General features: G+C 43.9%; 1 protein-coding gene across 2 annotated transcripts in view; it reads right to left on the bottom strand.

Moving 5' to 3' along the window:
* Nucleotides 1–32: 32 nt before the first annotated feature.
* The window catches only part of NUP188 (nucleoporin 188), a 41,348-nt gene continuing 25,109 nt past the window's right edge, over nt 33–16,271 (bottom strand). For both annotated transcript variants that reach the window (XM_036750904.1, XM_036750905.1), the window contains 29 exons: nt 15,805–15,957; nt 15,513–15,639; nt 15,097–15,184; nt 14,928–15,004; nt 14,091–14,205; nt 13,494–13,614; nt 13,228–13,294; nt 12,648–12,776; nt 11,606–11,745; nt 10,638–10,744; nt 10,139–10,345; nt 9,834–10,003; nt 8,966–9,035; nt 8,433–8,500; nt 7,761–7,956; nt 6,378–6,455; nt 5,970–6,055; nt 5,546–5,691; nt 4,958–5,139; nt 4,671–4,871; nt 4,205–4,297; nt 3,023–3,181; nt 2,462–2,599; nt 1,903–1,977; nt 1,566–1,781; nt 1,333–1,464; nt 1,167–1,240; nt 869–998; nt 33–686 (listed from right to left, as the gene is read on the bottom strand). In XM_036750904.1, coding sequence (XP_036606799.1) covers nt 510–686; nt 869–998; nt 1,167–1,240; nt 1,333–1,464; nt 1,566–1,781; nt 1,903–1,977; nt 2,462–2,599; nt 3,023–3,181; nt 4,205–4,297; nt 4,671–4,871; nt 4,958–5,139; nt 5,546–5,691; nt 5,970–6,055; nt 6,378–6,455; nt 7,761–7,956; nt 8,433–8,500; nt 8,966–9,035; nt 9,834–10,003; nt 10,139–10,345; nt 10,638–10,744; nt 11,606–11,745; nt 12,648–12,776; nt 13,228–13,294; nt 13,494–13,614; nt 14,091–14,205; nt 14,928–15,004; nt 15,097–15,184; nt 15,513–15,639; nt 15,805–15,957 — 3,722 coding nt within the window. In that variant the 3' untranslated portion in view covers nt 33–509. The remainder of the gene's footprint in view (nt 687–868; nt 999–1,166; nt 1,241–1,332; nt 1,465–1,565; nt 1,782–1,902; nt 1,978–2,461; nt 2,600–3,022; nt 3,182–4,204; nt 4,298–4,670; nt 4,872–4,957; nt 5,140–5,545; nt 5,692–5,969; nt 6,056–6,377; nt 6,456–7,760; nt 7,957–8,432; nt 8,501–8,965; nt 9,036–9,833; nt 10,004–10,138; nt 10,346–10,637; nt 10,745–11,605; nt 11,746–12,647; nt 12,777–13,227; nt 13,295–13,493; nt 13,615–14,090; nt 14,206–14,927; nt 15,005–15,096; nt 15,185–15,512; nt 15,640–15,804; nt 15,958–16,271) is intronic.

Raw genomic sequence — 16,271 nt, 5'->3', positions numbered from 1 at the left:
GCTAGAAGTTCCAATGACATCCACCACACCTGTGTCTATAAACAGTGTTTTAATATTTGTATAAATAGAGCAGTTACAAAAAATGCAATAACACAGCATGTAAAGAGACGTTTCAAACCCGTGCATACGGCCTCTTGTCTTGGACTGTACATGGCACACACACCTCTCACCCAGCTGGCAGTGGGGGCTGGCCTCACTCAGGACAGGATGCACTGAGGGAAGATGGGCCCAGCTGCTATGAGCAGCAACGAGGAATGCTCACAGGAAAGGAATATGCTTTCATGGGGTGTTTTTTATACAAGTAGCAAAGAAAACTGATCCTCTGATTCCACTGTCCTCCCCCAACCCGATGGTGAGATACAAAAGTAAGGATGGGTTCCCTAGAGAACCTGCTTGGACCATTTGTTTCCTGTAAGAGGCGTTTTAGTGGGGGTAGGGTGGGGTTGTCTTAGGCTAACAGCCCCTAGGCTGGCTGGAGGGAGGAGTGGCCTGTGGAAAAATCAACTGCCCTATCTCTGCACATGCTGAACAAAGGCCTGGACTAGTTGAATCAGAGGTTCCTGGCTCTCGGGGCCTGCTTTGGAAGCTGAAGCTGGCTTGCCTTGAGGTGAAGGAAGGACTCCAGCAGCTGGGGAAGTGGGAGCTCCACGGCGGAAGTAACGGGAAAGGCTGGAAAGCAATGTACTCTGGAATGTAAAGGGGAAAGAGTTAAGGACAGGTCAAACTTTTGATTGTTTCTCTCTAGAGTTGAAGGTATCCAATTACTAAAAGGAGTCTGTAGGAGTACAAAGTGAACAGCAGACAGGGTGTTGGAATCCTTCCCTAAAGGACCGCTTCCCTCTTACCCTGCCCCCAAGGCCCACCATACCAATTCTGAGCTGAGCTCCTGCTTCATTCGCTGTTTGTCCCTGGGGTGCACAGCTGGGTCCCTCAGGTAGCGTACAGCCTGGGAGATGAGCAGATAGAAGCAATTTTCCATTGTAAACATCAGGAGGGACCTGTGAAAGACAACAGATTAGTTGGCAAAGCAGAAAAATTAGGAATAAGGATGCAGAGCCAAAGACTAAGAGCGGCTGAAAATTTCCCACCCAACACCAACAGGATCCTGGGCTCAGATTCAAAAAAAGAAACAAAGATCAGGCAGTGTTACGAAGAAAAGGTCTTACTTGAGCGTTCTGATCCCCTCCACCTGAGTGCTCAGCCCCACAGCCTGGGACAGGGGTTCCTTTTTCTTGTCCAACTGTAGGGAGTGGGGGAAATGTCAGACCCAGATGTAAAATGAAGAAGGTAAGGAAAGTGTGGTAAGGGAGAGACTCTAGGCATTGGACCTACCTCTCCCAACATGTTGAGGGCCACGTTCACTGTGGCCAGGAGAGTCCCAAAAGAGGGGGCTACATCAGAGTCAAAGGTTGGGGTTGTGAAGCTCAGGGCAAAAAGGATGTTGTATTCGGCAAGGTCTAGGGACTGTGGAGAGGCGAAATACAAGAGAAGATCACCAACACCCTTCTGCTTCCCATGCCCACCCTGAGTCTTCTCTCCCCTGCTGAGACACGAGGGCTGGATACCTGGTCCAAAAGGATCTGGCAGACATCAGGGGTGAAGTGGCGCAGGGCGGCCAGCGTCTTGCTGAGAATTTTCAGGAGGCTATACTGGACCATGCGCAGGGCCCTTTGTTCAGCAGCCTCACCATCAGGGTTAGGCTGCTTTGAGGACGAGGGCTGGGGGGGACGTTGGACTCGAGGAGTCACAGCTGAGGGCATGGCATCACTTCCATTTTTGTTCTATGGTGGGAGAAAGGTACCAGGGATGACTCCCTCTAGGAACTCTCTCCAGCTCATCCAGGGTAACAATGTTAGAACTGGAGTCAAGGAATAACAAATGCCATCCTGGAGTTACCCTCACCTGTAAATAGTGCTGCAGCATCTTGCGGCTGTGCAGGAGGGAGGTGCAAGCCTGACACAGGTAACACAGATTTACCTAGAACACACCAGGAAAGATGAAGACAGCGCAGGGAATGGGGGAAATGGGATATTTTTTATTAAGAGCTCTATTCAGGTCATTTCAGTCATGCTTGTTGTCCCTCAAATACTCAACCTTGACAGAATTTCTGAATGTTCTTTTATAAAAGAAAAATTATCTTAAGGCAGGGGTGGGGAACCTGCAGCCTCAAGGCCACATGAGGCTGCAGGTTCCCCACCCCTGCTAGGAATAAGGTGCATAAAACCCAACCCTTTGCTTCCTGAAGCTCCCTGGGGTCTCTGGGCTTCACCTTCATATGATCTGAGATCTCACAGGATGTCTATCCACAGTACAAGTCCAGGCCTAGAGTCCCAAGGGCTCCTGCTGCTAGGAATAAGCACTACCCCCATGCTGTTAAAGGCCCTGGATTTTAAAACACCAGCCTCATGGTATACCCAACTAACCTAAGCCAGCCCAAGACAAAAGCCAAACTGTCCCTTACCTGTATGTCTCTCATGAGCTGTGGCAGATGAAACTGCCACTCTTTCATGAAATTGGAGAGCTGTAGGATAAAGCCTACAGTGTGATCAGCTTCCTCTAGGCAGGCCAAACTCTGCACTGTCCTTACTGCATTGAGGCACTGGAGAAGAGAAGGGCTGGGATGAGAAAGCTCCCAATATAGCTTGGTTGGGTTTGGGGGGGAGGGGGAGCCTTAGTAATAACTTATTAATTCTAGATGTACTGAAGAGACAGCAGCAAAGAAAGGGTTGCTTAGCTAGGGTAAATTCCTCTCCTGAGGAGATGAACTTGGCCCCATTTTCAACCAGGCAATTATTTTCATTAGGGTCAATCACTAAAAGCATGAAATGAACAAATCTTATCACATCTGGAGCATAGATTGGCTAGACAGTGTTTCTAACTTCAGTAAATCCTCTGAGAGGCAACCCTGCCCCTCCTCACTCATGTAACACACTGCACTACAGCCCACAGCCAAGCTTTTCATCTGACCACAGACATGGATGCCTTGGGAGTCATAACTCCAATGAGGGTATGGAAATTTCACCTGCAGAATCCGCTCTTGATGAACACCCACAAAGTCCAGGGCTTCAGTCAGGAAATTATAACGTAGGGTTTTCAGCAGACGTTCCATCAAGGACATGGACAGGCGGTAGACGCCAGGCCAAGACGGGGCATCAAGGGACTTTCGAGAAGCACCAGGAGTCTGGGTGGTATAAATAGGAGGAATGAGACAAAGTGGCCTAGCAACTCTGTTCCCACCGGGACAGAATGTCCAGTGAGCTGGGCTGATAAACAGAGAAGCCTGTATGTGCCTCAGAAACTGTGACAGATTGGTTCAAATTAAGAGAAAGCTTCACAGAATCAACATAATTATCACCCCCCACAAGCCTATCATGAAGGAAGAGAAACAACATCACATAAAAGAAAGCATTACACAAAGTCAGGGGATGTAAGATCTAGTCCTACCTCTCTTGCTAACTTGCTGTACACCTTTAGACCTGTTTCCTCATCTGTAAACTGAGGAGGATTATATTAGATGAGCCCTAGGCTCCCACTCAGCTCTAATATTCTTCTATTCTACTGCAAAGGGGAGGGGGCTAGAATAAGGATTTACTGGGTGGGACCAGGAGGTTCTTACTAAACCTCAAAACAGGCTCCATAGCTAGCTACATAACCAATATATCTAAGGAACTAGCATTCGAGCTCATTCCTGTACCAGGAGTGTGCCTGTGTTCCCCAGTCCTCACCAAAATCCTGCACTCTTCCACCACTGCAGTGGACTGGAACAAGTGCAGCAGGGTACATTAGACTCCTCAGGGAAAAGGAAGTGGACACAGCACTGAAGCCAATGTCAGAATTCAAAAGTCCTACTCTTGGTCTTGCCAATGACTTATGGCTAGCTACCCTCTCTGTGCTTATTTCCTCAGCTATGATGTGGAAAGAATTATTCTCAGTGGTTTTTTCCATTTTCCACAGCTGATGAGTGTAACAAAGGTAATGCCTTTTAACTGTTCGGATTTTCTTGCTGAAAAACCAGAAATTATATGAGGAACTATTACAGCTCCCACATTAGCTGTACTCTCATAAGTATCATGATTCAGAAGGCAGGAAAGTGGAAGGGTATTAATCTCAATAGCAAGAAACAGACTCATCCATTAACAGAACACTCATCTGAACTTGAAGGCTGACTCACCTGTACCTCTACTGGAAGCCTGGCTGTACTCACCTGTACTGTTCCATTGGTGCTGAGTTGGTACACACTTAGGAGGGGCAAACAGATGCTCTGGGTGATGCCAGCTCCAGCCACAGCTGCTGCACCCTGGGACACAGATGACAGATGCCCTAAAGTAGCCCTCAAGATACTGCCAACTTAACACACCACTACTCCTCCACCATGCGTAGAAGCCCAAAATACTGGGATGGATCAACAGCTCTCTTGCCCTGATTATGTGGGCAGGGAATGATGGATTATGGGAGAGAATGAAGAACGAGGATGAGTACAGCCCCAATAAGGACTCCAAGATGCTGTTGGATTTCTGACATAATCGGTACCTTCCAAGCCCTGACAGGAAATATCTAGAAAGACAATTTAACCTATATGAGGACAGGAAAGATGGTTTGGGACTGTCAGAACTATCTGAATCTATGTTCCTGATAGCTCCGGGATGCAGGCTTTCTAACCTGTCTCTTACCTGCTGAGTTCGGGCCAATGTGAACAGAAGATGCAGTGAAGCCTCAGTAAAGTGCAGGTTTTGCTTCATTCTCAGGCTCACCTCCAGGGTAGTGAACAGAGTGGGCAGAATAGGGATCCTACGGGTAACCTGCAGCCAAGAGTCTCCATCCTCATCCACTTCACATAGTTCTTTGGCCAAGTGTAGGCCCAGGACACACACCTGCTAGAACCAAGAAGAAAGTAAGGGGACACATGGCAGAAGGCTCCTAAGGTTCTGTGGGAAGGGGCCAAACAAATTACCCATACCCCATCCCGCTGGTCCTTGTGCCGAAGCCGTGAGCAGTCATCCGTCTCCATGCTGTCCTTGTCTTCTGATACGTTGCCAGAGGCTAGGCTGTGACGGGTCTGGTCAAAGAGGGCAATCACTTCTTCCTGAAGAGTCTCGCAGACATTTAGCACCAGCTGGGAGTATTGTGTGATCTCACTCACTGCAGAGTAGACAAAGGATGCACTGACAATCCCTTAATACCACCTACTACTGGGCTTGTGGGGAGAAGGGGGAGGGTCCCCTTTCCTGGGCTGAGGGTTAGAAATAGTACCTCTTGATCCAGAATGGGATACAAACTTCAACTAAGTGAAGAATGAAGAAGAGGTGTAAAAGGGAGAAATTGAGAAAACATTGTGGAGTTCTGAGAGGCCACTGAAGAGGGAGTAATGGAAATGCTATATATCAGTCTGAGATCCATGCCTAGAATAGCAGCCTCCCAACCCCAAATCTCCCATCATTGAGAAGTCCCAGAGAAAACCAGTACAAACCAACACTGATTCCTGAACTAGAAGAAAGATATCTTGCTGTGGTTGTGGTGTCCTTATTTGCTATCCTGCCCACCTTACCTTTCAACTCTTTCATCTGGAGGACAGTGAGGAGGGCTGAGAACACTTTGGCTTTAGCCTTTTCCATTAGCTGTTGGTCTGCCTGTAGGATTCCCTCCAGAATCTCCATCAGGGAGCTAAGGATTTCATCCACAGAACCCAAATCTCTGGGAAAGAGACAAGAGTGAAATAGAAAGCCTCAGATGTCATCAGCAACTTGCCTCTGGCATCTGTATACCCACTTATTTGTAGTAATCAGATGCAGTTTTCTGGATCGGTCATAATGGAAAAAATATACAAAAACCTAATGTAGTAAATTTAATTTAATCACAAGTTATTACTTTTCTTAGAACAAAGGACAAGTTAAGAGGGTCAGGGCAGAAATTGATCAATGAAGCTAACCAGGAGCCAGCAGTTTTCACCACTCTTCCAACATAGATCTTACCTCGTCCACTGCCGAAGTAAGATAAGCAGCAGAGTACACAGCATGGATCCCAGGCGAAGGCAGTTCACTGATGTTGGGACCAGCAGCTGAAGAAAAATAGTTAAGTCAAAGCCTAGAATTGTGCTAGTTAGGAAACCTAACTTCCACACACAGGGGTGTACCCCTACCATTTCCAATGACCTCCTCAGCTGGGCTGAGAACCAGCTTTGAAATGATGAAGGGGAAGGAAGATGGCAATCTCATAGGCCCATGACTTGGAATAGATTTGTTTCTGTACAGTAAATTCTGAAATCAAATCAATCCCTTTACCCTAGACTACTTGTGTATCTAGCAGTCTAGGGAACCCTGAAGTATCTGACTTCAGCAAAACATCTCACAATGGATTTAAAAGCTCTGAAACACACTTACTAATGCTTTGGTCCCAGCAAGCACATCAAGAAACAGGTGACGTCGAACAACAGAATCATTCAAATGCATTATATCTGCCTGAAGAAGAGAGAGAAGGTCTTTAGGTGGGAACATTTCCTCAAACTGCCAAGTCAAGGTCCCAATCTCAACTCTAACAATGACTTCAAACTTCATTCAAAAATGACAAATAAACCATGCCACTCCTTTGGGACTCAGGAAGATGACCATAGCAAGACTTGTGCTCAGGGTCCTTCTGAAGAAGGATAAGAACCTCTCATTTTCCTGGTTAAAATCCAACCATCTGGGCATGTAGTACAGTTTCTTAAAAGAGGGAAAAGATGCTGAGATCTTCAGAAGCACAATTCAAGAAGATTCTGCAAAGTCGCATAGCTTACTATGGCAGTGACTGTCTACTTAAAGAGCCTTGTCAGCACCAAACCTCCTTATATCTGAAGGTTCAGAGCTTCACAGTCACATGCACAGCATCTAGAACCTAGCCGGCACTTCGTAAATGCTTGTCCATTATGTGCTAACAGCAAAAATCCCTCAGAGAGACCCAAAGCTCCAAGGAGCCCAATTCTGGCACTTGCAGACAGGTTTCACAGAAGACATGCACACAGTCCACTTCAACCAAGGATGCACCTACCCCGTTGAGTTAACTTAGATCATTAGTTTGAATTCTGGTGAGAACTGGACTATAAGCTCAAGCTCAAAGCACAACGGTATCAAATCCACAAAGGAAAATTCAAAATGATCCCTCTGGAATCTACTACTGAATCTCCTTCCAAAGTGCACACTGAGAGACACCTATAAAAAGCCTTGGACTTAAAAACTCCCTTTTGCATCTATGAAAACTGTAATAATTGCTTGTTTCCCTGAAAGGATCACAGGCTGTAATTTCTGCAACCAATGAAAGTGAACCAAACCCCCCAACCCCCCTCCCCTGGGTGCTGAGAGACTGCTCTTATTATGTTATAACCCAGCTGGCCAGCCAACAAGTATTTGCTGAGCACCCACAGGGATAACAACAGAAGGCAATTGTAGATATTCATAAGGTGTGGGCCTTGTGGGGAACTGAAGACAATCAGAACTGACAAGTGCAAAACATGGAGACACAAGAGGTGTTGTTCCTGCTGGGGATAACACCGATATGTTTTTTCTACAGAGTTTAAGCAGCTGTTCTATCCTCTTCTTTAGTACTTGCTGCTAGTTCCAACATCACAAGTCCCTGGTGATCACTCCTAAGTCTCTCAGTAGGGAGCCAGTTGACAACTTAGCTCTCAGAGACTTGCCCAAGGGGTGGTGACTTCCAGGAATCTCAATCCATTGTAGCTATGACATGAGAATTAAGAGAAACAAAGATGTTTAGGAAAACATGCTTACATGGCTGGTGGCAATAATGAGAAGCATCCTCCAGGCAGAGATTAACATTTGGTACTCCACCAAAGAAGTGCAGCCACTGCCTTCTGTCTCTGCCATGTGATCTGCCAAAGATTTGATATAACCTGACCAATAGGCAAAACGCTTCTCACTGGAGAATTTCTTGAGTGTATCTTTTAGGGACTGGTCCAGTGAACCCCTGAGGAATTGGGGAAAAAAAGGGAAAGCTTTAAGCAAGACTGGAAAGTGTTCACATTGAGCCCTAAGGGTGCAAAAAAACCCCCAAAAACCACATCCTCACAAAGTGGACAACTCAAGCCTTGCAGAAAAGGCAAACAGTTTCAGGGATACTCCCAAAGCATTTTTCCCCTGGGTCATTCATTAAATCCAATGCCAGTTTCCACAAAAGTGGCCTATTTCAGAATGTCCCCTCCATAAGCACAAAAGTTGCTTTACAATATACCTTTCTGACATTTACAAAAGGCATCAATGAAGGATGACTAGGAATCTAAGTACACATGCTGAGGGTACTATTGTCTCTCTAGAAAGTTAACAATTCCAAACCATTTCTTCATTTGCTTCTTATAACACTGTATCTCCTTCATGGAAAGGACAATTTAAAAAATTTTCTCCATCCAAGCCTTTAATAAAATCTTAAGAAGGAAAAAGACTCACTTAACTACATAGTATATCTCCAAACAAATGATCTTCATAATTAAGGCACAGGTCTCCAGGACACTGGGCTAAGGAGGGAAAAAAGCAAAGAATGTACCAATTACACAAAGAAACCTGCATCTTAGTATTCCATGTCTAGTCTTTAGACACAAAACAGAAAGCAAACACAGACAAAACTCATTTGGTTTCTAATGGGACAGAGAGATTCCCAAACTAAAATTAGCAAATGACTTGCAAGAGGCAAAGACCTCAGGGTAGTTATGTCTCCAAAGCAGCTGACATGAACTGGATAGAGTCATCCATTACATATGTGGAGAAGCAAGAATTCAACAGCCTTTTTCCACGACAAGGCTTAAAAAAAACAAACAGGTTAAAGTGTTATTTAAAAGAGGAGAAATGCCTAGGATGTCACAAATCTGACTCAAGTCCTTTGAGGAAACAGGGGAGGCATCTGTTCCTATTTTCCTCTCTCTAAACCCAGCCTTTCTCCTCCAAATTCTTGTCACCTTCATTTACCATCTCACCCAACTTACCTCAGATGTTTCTGAGGGAGGAGAAAGAGTCCCAAATAACGGGCTGGTCAAGTTCTCCCAAAACTTTGGTCTAAAAAAGGATACATCGTGATTATGTTGGTTTTTCAACAAGTTTCTTAACTAACCCTGACCCCACTGTTCTCAATGGCTTCTCCTTTATTCCACTATCCCAAATCATGAGACCTGACTCACAAGTCATTAAGTAGTTTCTACACAACTTTTAAAGGGTCTCATGCCTAGGAAGGTTTGTTTTCTTAAGGATACACTGATTACACCTTACACAACTAGATTCATAAAACTCCAAACCACTGCGTCTCTCTCATACTTTTTTTGTTGTTCAGTCATTTCAGTCCTGTCCAATTCTTTGTGACCCCATTTGGGGTTTTCTTGGCAGAGGTACTGCAGTAGTCTGCCATTTCCTTCTCCAGTTCATTTTACAGATGAGAAAACTGAGTCAAACAGGGGTAAGTGACTTGCTCAGGGTTACACAGCTACTAAGTGTCTGAGGTCCAAATTTGAACTCAGAAAAAATTTTCCTGACTTCAGACGGCGTGCAGTGCCACCTAGTGCTAGTTTTTTTTTAACAACTCCTAAAAGGAGAGAATGGAACAGGAGAGTCCCAACATAGGTCCTCAATTGGTGGTCAGTACTACAACTTCCCAGGTAAACAGGGCCATTTCAATCCATCTTGCATTGCTATGCAACTTAATATATAATCCCTTGGAGCAAAACCAATCAACTCAAAGCTTACACTCGTTTGTCAAGTACAATAAATACTGATAGAATTAAACCAAAGGTAAGAGGATAAATCAAGCTGAATTAAAGGCAGGGATGACCCCTGCTGGTGGGCAGCAAAGAAAATACTCACTTGGTCCTGAGAACCAACATGGCACTGTCCCGGCGGTCCTGCCACAGGGCGTGTAGAAAAGCTATTGCAGCACGATGAAGCAGGGGTGGACACCAATATCTATCTTGCTGTTTTGAATCAATTAACTCTAGTACCACCTGGAGACAGCTCCATTCTCCGAGACTGAATTCCTGGAAAAGAAAAGGAAGTTCAGATTGTGCCTGCCACCACAGACAGTCTTTGGGTAACTGAGTGAAGGGCTAGTTTTTGCAGAGAACCCCTACTAGTTCCAGCAGCCAGCACAGATTCATTCAAGAAGAGCTCACCTTGGAGCCATCATTTCCATCCTTCACTTCAAGGTTCAGAAAGAGCTCAATGAGGCCAGGTTGGGTCTCCACGGCAACAGTAAGAAACTCTAGGATCATGACCTTGATTCGCATATCCTCAATCTTGCTCTGCAGCCTGGTCAGAAAAGCATCCCGGATAGCAGCTGCATCACTGCCAAGGCAGGCATACACGGACATCGGGGCAACCTACGGGAACACCAAGGACTATTGCTCTGCCAATGTGGCAAACGTTCTCCTAATGAGGCCCAAGGTGGACCATCTGTTTGAAGGAGCAAAAAGGGGAAAAGGATACATTCGAGAAAACCACAAAAGAAAACTACAGTAACAAGGAAAGGTGTATTCAGAGAAATTCAATTTACAAACAGCACAAACTTCACCATCTCCATTAATAGCTATTTTCCCTCAGGTAAAGTTTCAAAAGATGCAAAGGTGAATGAAAATCATGGTTTCCAAGACTCTAGCTTGTAAAGAGGTTTACCGTTGCCAAGCGTTTCAGGAGCTGGATGGCTAGTCGTGGCAAGGCAGGGTCATGTTTGTGATAGATGTATTTGGCCAAAACAGCAATAAGGTTGTTCCCATGGGCACCTAGAAAAGCACAGGAAGAAAGGGAGATTTCAAAGTTGCCTGATCTCATGGCCTTACAGAGAGAACGCTACTCAAAAATGTTCAAAATTGGAGCAGCTAGGTGGCTCAATGCGTAGAGCACCAGCCCTGGAGTCAGAAGGACCTGAGTTCAAATCTGGCCTCAGACACCTGACACACTTACTAGCTGTGTGACCTTGGGCAAGTCACTTAACCCCAACTGCCCCACCTTCCACCCTTCAAAAAAAAGATTAAAAAAATGTTCAAAATATGCTATGGACTACTCTAAAATATGCAAGTGCCACAATGATCCAAGGAAGCAACAATATCCTAGCTTTTGCTAATTTTAAGTGGACATAGATATGGGATCAAGATATTAGATAATCCCATATTACATAAGAGAAATATATGTTGAATGATGTCTTCCATTTAATGGGTCAGAGAAAAGCATTCCACTGAATCAAAAGATAATAATTAGAATGATAAGCCTGCAAAGAGAAGCCAGCCTTACATAGACTGAAAGGATTTTAGAGCTAGAAGGAACCAAAGAAATTACCTAGCTTAGCCTCCTTGTTGTCCAGATAAGGAAACTGAAGCCAAGACTTGCCCAAGATCATAAGAATAAGTTAGTCACAAGACCAGCATTAGAACTGATCTCTTACTAAAAATAAATTAAAAAAAAAAAAAAAAAGAACTAATCTCTCAGTACTGTGCTAGCCAGACCACCACACAACTTCCACAAGTGGTGGCTGAAGAACTGGATGTCTCAACATGAAACCAATTAGGAAATGTTTGCTTCTCAAACCCTGTTTAAAATCCCACACTGCGCAGAGACATGCTGCTGGCCATAAGGGAGGTACTTACCATGCTGAGTGAGTGCCTGTTCCAGGGGAGATACCACATTGGAAGGAGGTTTCAGTCTAATGACATTGTTGGTCACTGAGAATGCCAGTTTCACTGTCTTGATAAGTAGCTGGCCTTGCCCCTGGCCCTCTGCCCCATCACTGGAAGGCCAAATAGAAACCAAAGTTGATTCAGCCCATGGTCATTTTCATTATATGTGATCTTTTAAATTAAGTGTCTGACAGTAATCTAAGACTGCTATAATTTCTGGTAGACATCCCAGCCCAAACTCAAGAATGAAGCAGTTAACTCCCTTAGAACAAATAATATAATGAATGTAAAGTGCTTTGAAAACTTTAAAATGTTAAATAAATATGAATTATCATTATTAGCTATGTGCCAGTCTAGAGGCTAACTATAATCATACAACAGCAAACCACTGGCTGCCACACGCACACACACACACAATCAAATAATACCACATAGAGAACTATGTTATATGCACAAGCAGTTCTGATTAAGACAGTATGACTACAGCCTGAAGCAGAATCCCACTGTAGTTCATAAAAACCCAATATAAGCTGCCCTGAAGCTATATAATAGGAAGGCAGAAGGGGAAAATGCACAAGTTTAATGGGTATAATACTGTGTGCCTTCTCAATGGGTGGGGTAGGGTTTGGAGAGGGAGAGAATTTGGAACTCAAAGTGAACATTTAAAAAATAGACAGGAAAGAAAGAAATGAAGAAAAAAAGAAAGAAAAAAGAGAGAAAGGGCAAAGTCTTCTAGTAGACAATATTCTATGGGAATTTAAATTAGGGCAGCTGGGAGATATGGTAGTGATAGTACAACTGCCACAGAGAAAACTTTTTTTCTTTTGGCTAATAGATATACCATATATCTGTCTATATGTGTATAACAAAGAATGACAAGGAAAAGGATGCAATCTGTTTACACAGAAGCTAACATCTCCATTTCACCCCAAAAGAAACCATTATTGCTTAAACTTCACTTGATAAGGACCTGAAAACTCCTCCTGTCCTGCTGATAGGAAATAGCACTTACCACCTGGGCTGAGCTGCCATCACCATGTCGATGGTGTCTACACCAATGCCCATGATGTTGATGACTGCTTGGCCAGCTTCAGTGTTGGCTAGGCTGCAGATGCACAGAGACTGTAAACTGGGAGAATGGCTAGAAAACAAAAAAAGAGTTCTCTTAAGTCTCTAAAGAGCTAGCAACTACATCCTTGGACAGTAAGGGCAAGGTTTGGAAAATTTAACTTGCCAGACTCAAGATACAGGTGAATGAGACAGAGAGATGAGGCCTTTTCTAGATGATCAAAGACTCTTATTAATCAATCTGGCCTGGTCTTCAATGTTCTGTCCTTTTATCTCCAAATGTAGACAGCATACAAGGCAAACCAAATTAGTCTTAAATTTGCAGGAAATTTACTACTGAAAGCTTCTCTACTCCAGTGACATGGAGCCCAGGCAACAAACACACTCTAATGCTCCTCCAGGAAAGAAGGTATGCTAGCTTTGCCCACTGGTTTTTACTTTTCTTCCCAGGCTTGCTAGAGTGGCTGCTGGCACAAGGAATAGAATCTACTTTTTCAAACCCCATCAGCTCTTCCCCATCTCACCTGCTGTGAACATCGGACTCATGGCAGAGATTCAGAATTGCATGGATCAGCTCAAGGATCAGACAACCTGGATTCAGGAAGAAAAGGAAAAAAACTAAGTCTTCCTGATTTCAGGATGACAGGGAGCATACTCCAGAGAACTATGATATACAGTCTTATGCTGTGAGACTTAACATACCCCAGAGAAGGAAAACTGTCAGAGAAACAGTAATCATACTTATGCCGAGCCCTCAAAATCCCACGTTCCTTTTTAGGAATGTCCTTACCAATATGTTCTCTCACTCCATGGGCATTGTAACGCCACTTATGATAGCTGGGAAGCATCTCCTTCAGTACAAACATGATGCAAGGGGCCAGCCCTTGGCTCTGGGTGCTACCAAGCTGCCCCTATAGGAAACCATATCATAAGATCTATTGCATGAAGCCTTTCAATTACTGCAGAATAAATTGCCAGAGTCAAATTTCAAATGTAATTGAGATAATGCCTTTGCATCGGGACAAAAGCAGGAAGCCAGAGGATAATGATAAGAGGAATCATACTTTTTGAACTCTTAAGTTAAATGAACAGTCCACACGAGGCCCTTATCAATTTGGGAAAACAACTCAGGAGGCATGAGCACTTAACCGAGTGTCAAAGAAGCAAAAAGCCTTAGGGAGGAGGCAGATCCCAAATTGAGGAAGAAAAGAAGTTATTTTCAGCATTAAGGACATACAATTTCCCCCATGAACATTTTGGGGAGTCACATTTACACAAGAGAGATCTTATGGTTTAAACTTCTTGTACTGCCAATACCAAACATAATTCAAGGACAACAACATCTCGCAGGGCAAATGCTTCAGAACCAGAACTGATGACAACTTACCTTGACAAGAGTGGTGATTAAGCGCAGAAAGGCAATGGTAACTCCATATTCACCTTGTGGCTGCTCACTATTCATCAAGAGGTTTCCATAGCCCCCTGCATTCATTCCCTCAGCACTGGTAAAGGAGAGAGAGGGGCAGCATGAAACCCAAAAAGAAATTCTGGCATCCCCAAGGTAACAACAAACTCTTCACAGGGCACTCCAACTACCTCACAGGAATCCTAAGTGTAAGACAGCTGTGTGAGAAACCAACAAAATGGCCTATTTTATGCTTAGTGGACATAGAAAAATATGTTTCATTCGACAGGATTTTCAGCAAAGGATATGCTTCCATATCTAAAAACCTGCAGTGCAAACATACTTTTTTTTTTTTTAAGGAAGAATGATCGGATAGGGGTGAATCCTACTGTTCTGTGAGTTGGGGGCTGCTGGACTCACTGAAATTCCTGAGGAACAGGAATAATGATTTGGCCAGTTTGCGTTTTGAGAAACAACAGTGGGTCAAATGCCTGAACCCACGATCTACAGGTTTTCTAGGCTAGAAAGCCAACACCCACATACCTACAGTGAGTGCTACCAAATGACAAAATGTCCTTCTCTGTGAATCTGATGACTCACAGTAATGCTTTCTAGTGGGAGGAGAAGAGCCACAATTGAGCAGCCTCCCCTCCCCACCACCCCCATCAGCCTTTCTTTCTTTGTCACCTCTTGCTTCCAAAAAGGGAGCTGAATGGGCAAGTGGAAGCAGGTAGGTAAAGTGAAATTATTCATTAATTTTAATTAGTGAGGATGCTCTAGGTCTCTAACAGATTTCCCCTCAGCTAAAAGCTGCCTCACCTAATCATCTGACTCATATTGGAGACAGGATGAGCTACAAATGGCAGAAACCCTGTGTGGCGAAGATCAGTCCAGACCTATGAAGGGAAAAGAGAAGTTAAATATTTACTTTTTGCCCCATCTATGCATGTTCCATATTTTTTTTGGTGCTGGGAAAATGGAATCTCACCTTAGCTGGATTCCGGGCAGCTAATACAGTCAAACAATTGACACAGGAAGCAATGACATCCACAGGAGGAGAGATCACAGTTGTTAACCTAGGTGAGGAAAGAAAATCAGGCCCTGATATTTCCTGTAAGTACCACATTCAATAAAAGGAGTAATACAATTTGTTCCATGACCAATATTATTCCAACTCTTTCCTTCCAAGTTTCTCTTCTCAGTCAGTCTAGATAAACAGAAAAGCCCTCTACTGGAAGAAAAGTTACTATACAAAAGCCACCCACTGAGTAAACTGGCTTTGGACCAATGGATGTGTTGTCCTAGTTCTTAAAAACTAACATGTCTGAGAATAATTACTAAGAGCAGGGAAATTCCACTGCAAGCGTTTTCATACAACTGGGGGACTACCCATCAGCAACTTACCTCTGCAGCAACATATAGATCCGTGATGTGATTGGCAGGAGACAGTCAGCTATGGACAAATCAGTGCTGATGACTTTGTGAACCAGGTCAATGATAGGTTTGACCCGCTGGCAGTGCTGAATCACATCTGAGGGGAAAGGTAGTTTGTAGACTTGAAACTAACTCCTTTTGGATCACTGAGCAAGCCTATGTAAAGCAAATCAGCAAGACAGTCCCTTGATGGTCCTAAGATATACCTTCCTGTTTATCCACTTCCCTCTCCCATTATGACTGACTCCCAAGTTGTTCTTACCTGCTGTTGATACAACATGCAGTAGCATTTCAATCTCACAAGTGAACAGAGTCCAACTGCTGTAGGAGTATTCCCAGCGTACTAGGTAAGCCCGGTCATCCAGCATTACCTGACCCACTGTGCCCTGAGGTATACGAAGATTGGTCTGACCCCCTACAGAAGGAAGAAAAAAAATCAAGCTCATTCCTGGGTTCTCAAAAGCAAGAAAATTGTTCATTATCTCCATTCTTCTAATCATAACTGTATTCCATTTACCCTTTTCCTTACTCTTTAGCATTCCTATCACTACATTTTAATACTAATAAAAGATCGTATCTGTAGAATGGTTTACAGATTACAAAGTGCTTTCCTCAGAATAATATCATTAGGAAGCTACATGCAAATATATTATCCCCATTTTATAGCTGTACAACCTCACAACAGGTTTGCCCAGATGTTAAGTCATAAAGCTAGGACTTGAACCCTAG

This window comes from Trichosurus vulpecula, chromosome 3, assembly GCF_011100635.1.
Source record: "Trichosurus vulpecula isolate mTriVul1 chromosome 3, mTriVul1.pri, whole genome shotgun sequence".
NCBI classification, from domain to species: domain Eukaryota; kingdom Metazoa; phylum Chordata; class Mammalia; order Diprotodontia; family Phalangeridae; genus Trichosurus; species Trichosurus vulpecula.
This window is presented reverse-complemented; position numbering and strand designations above follow the sequence as displayed.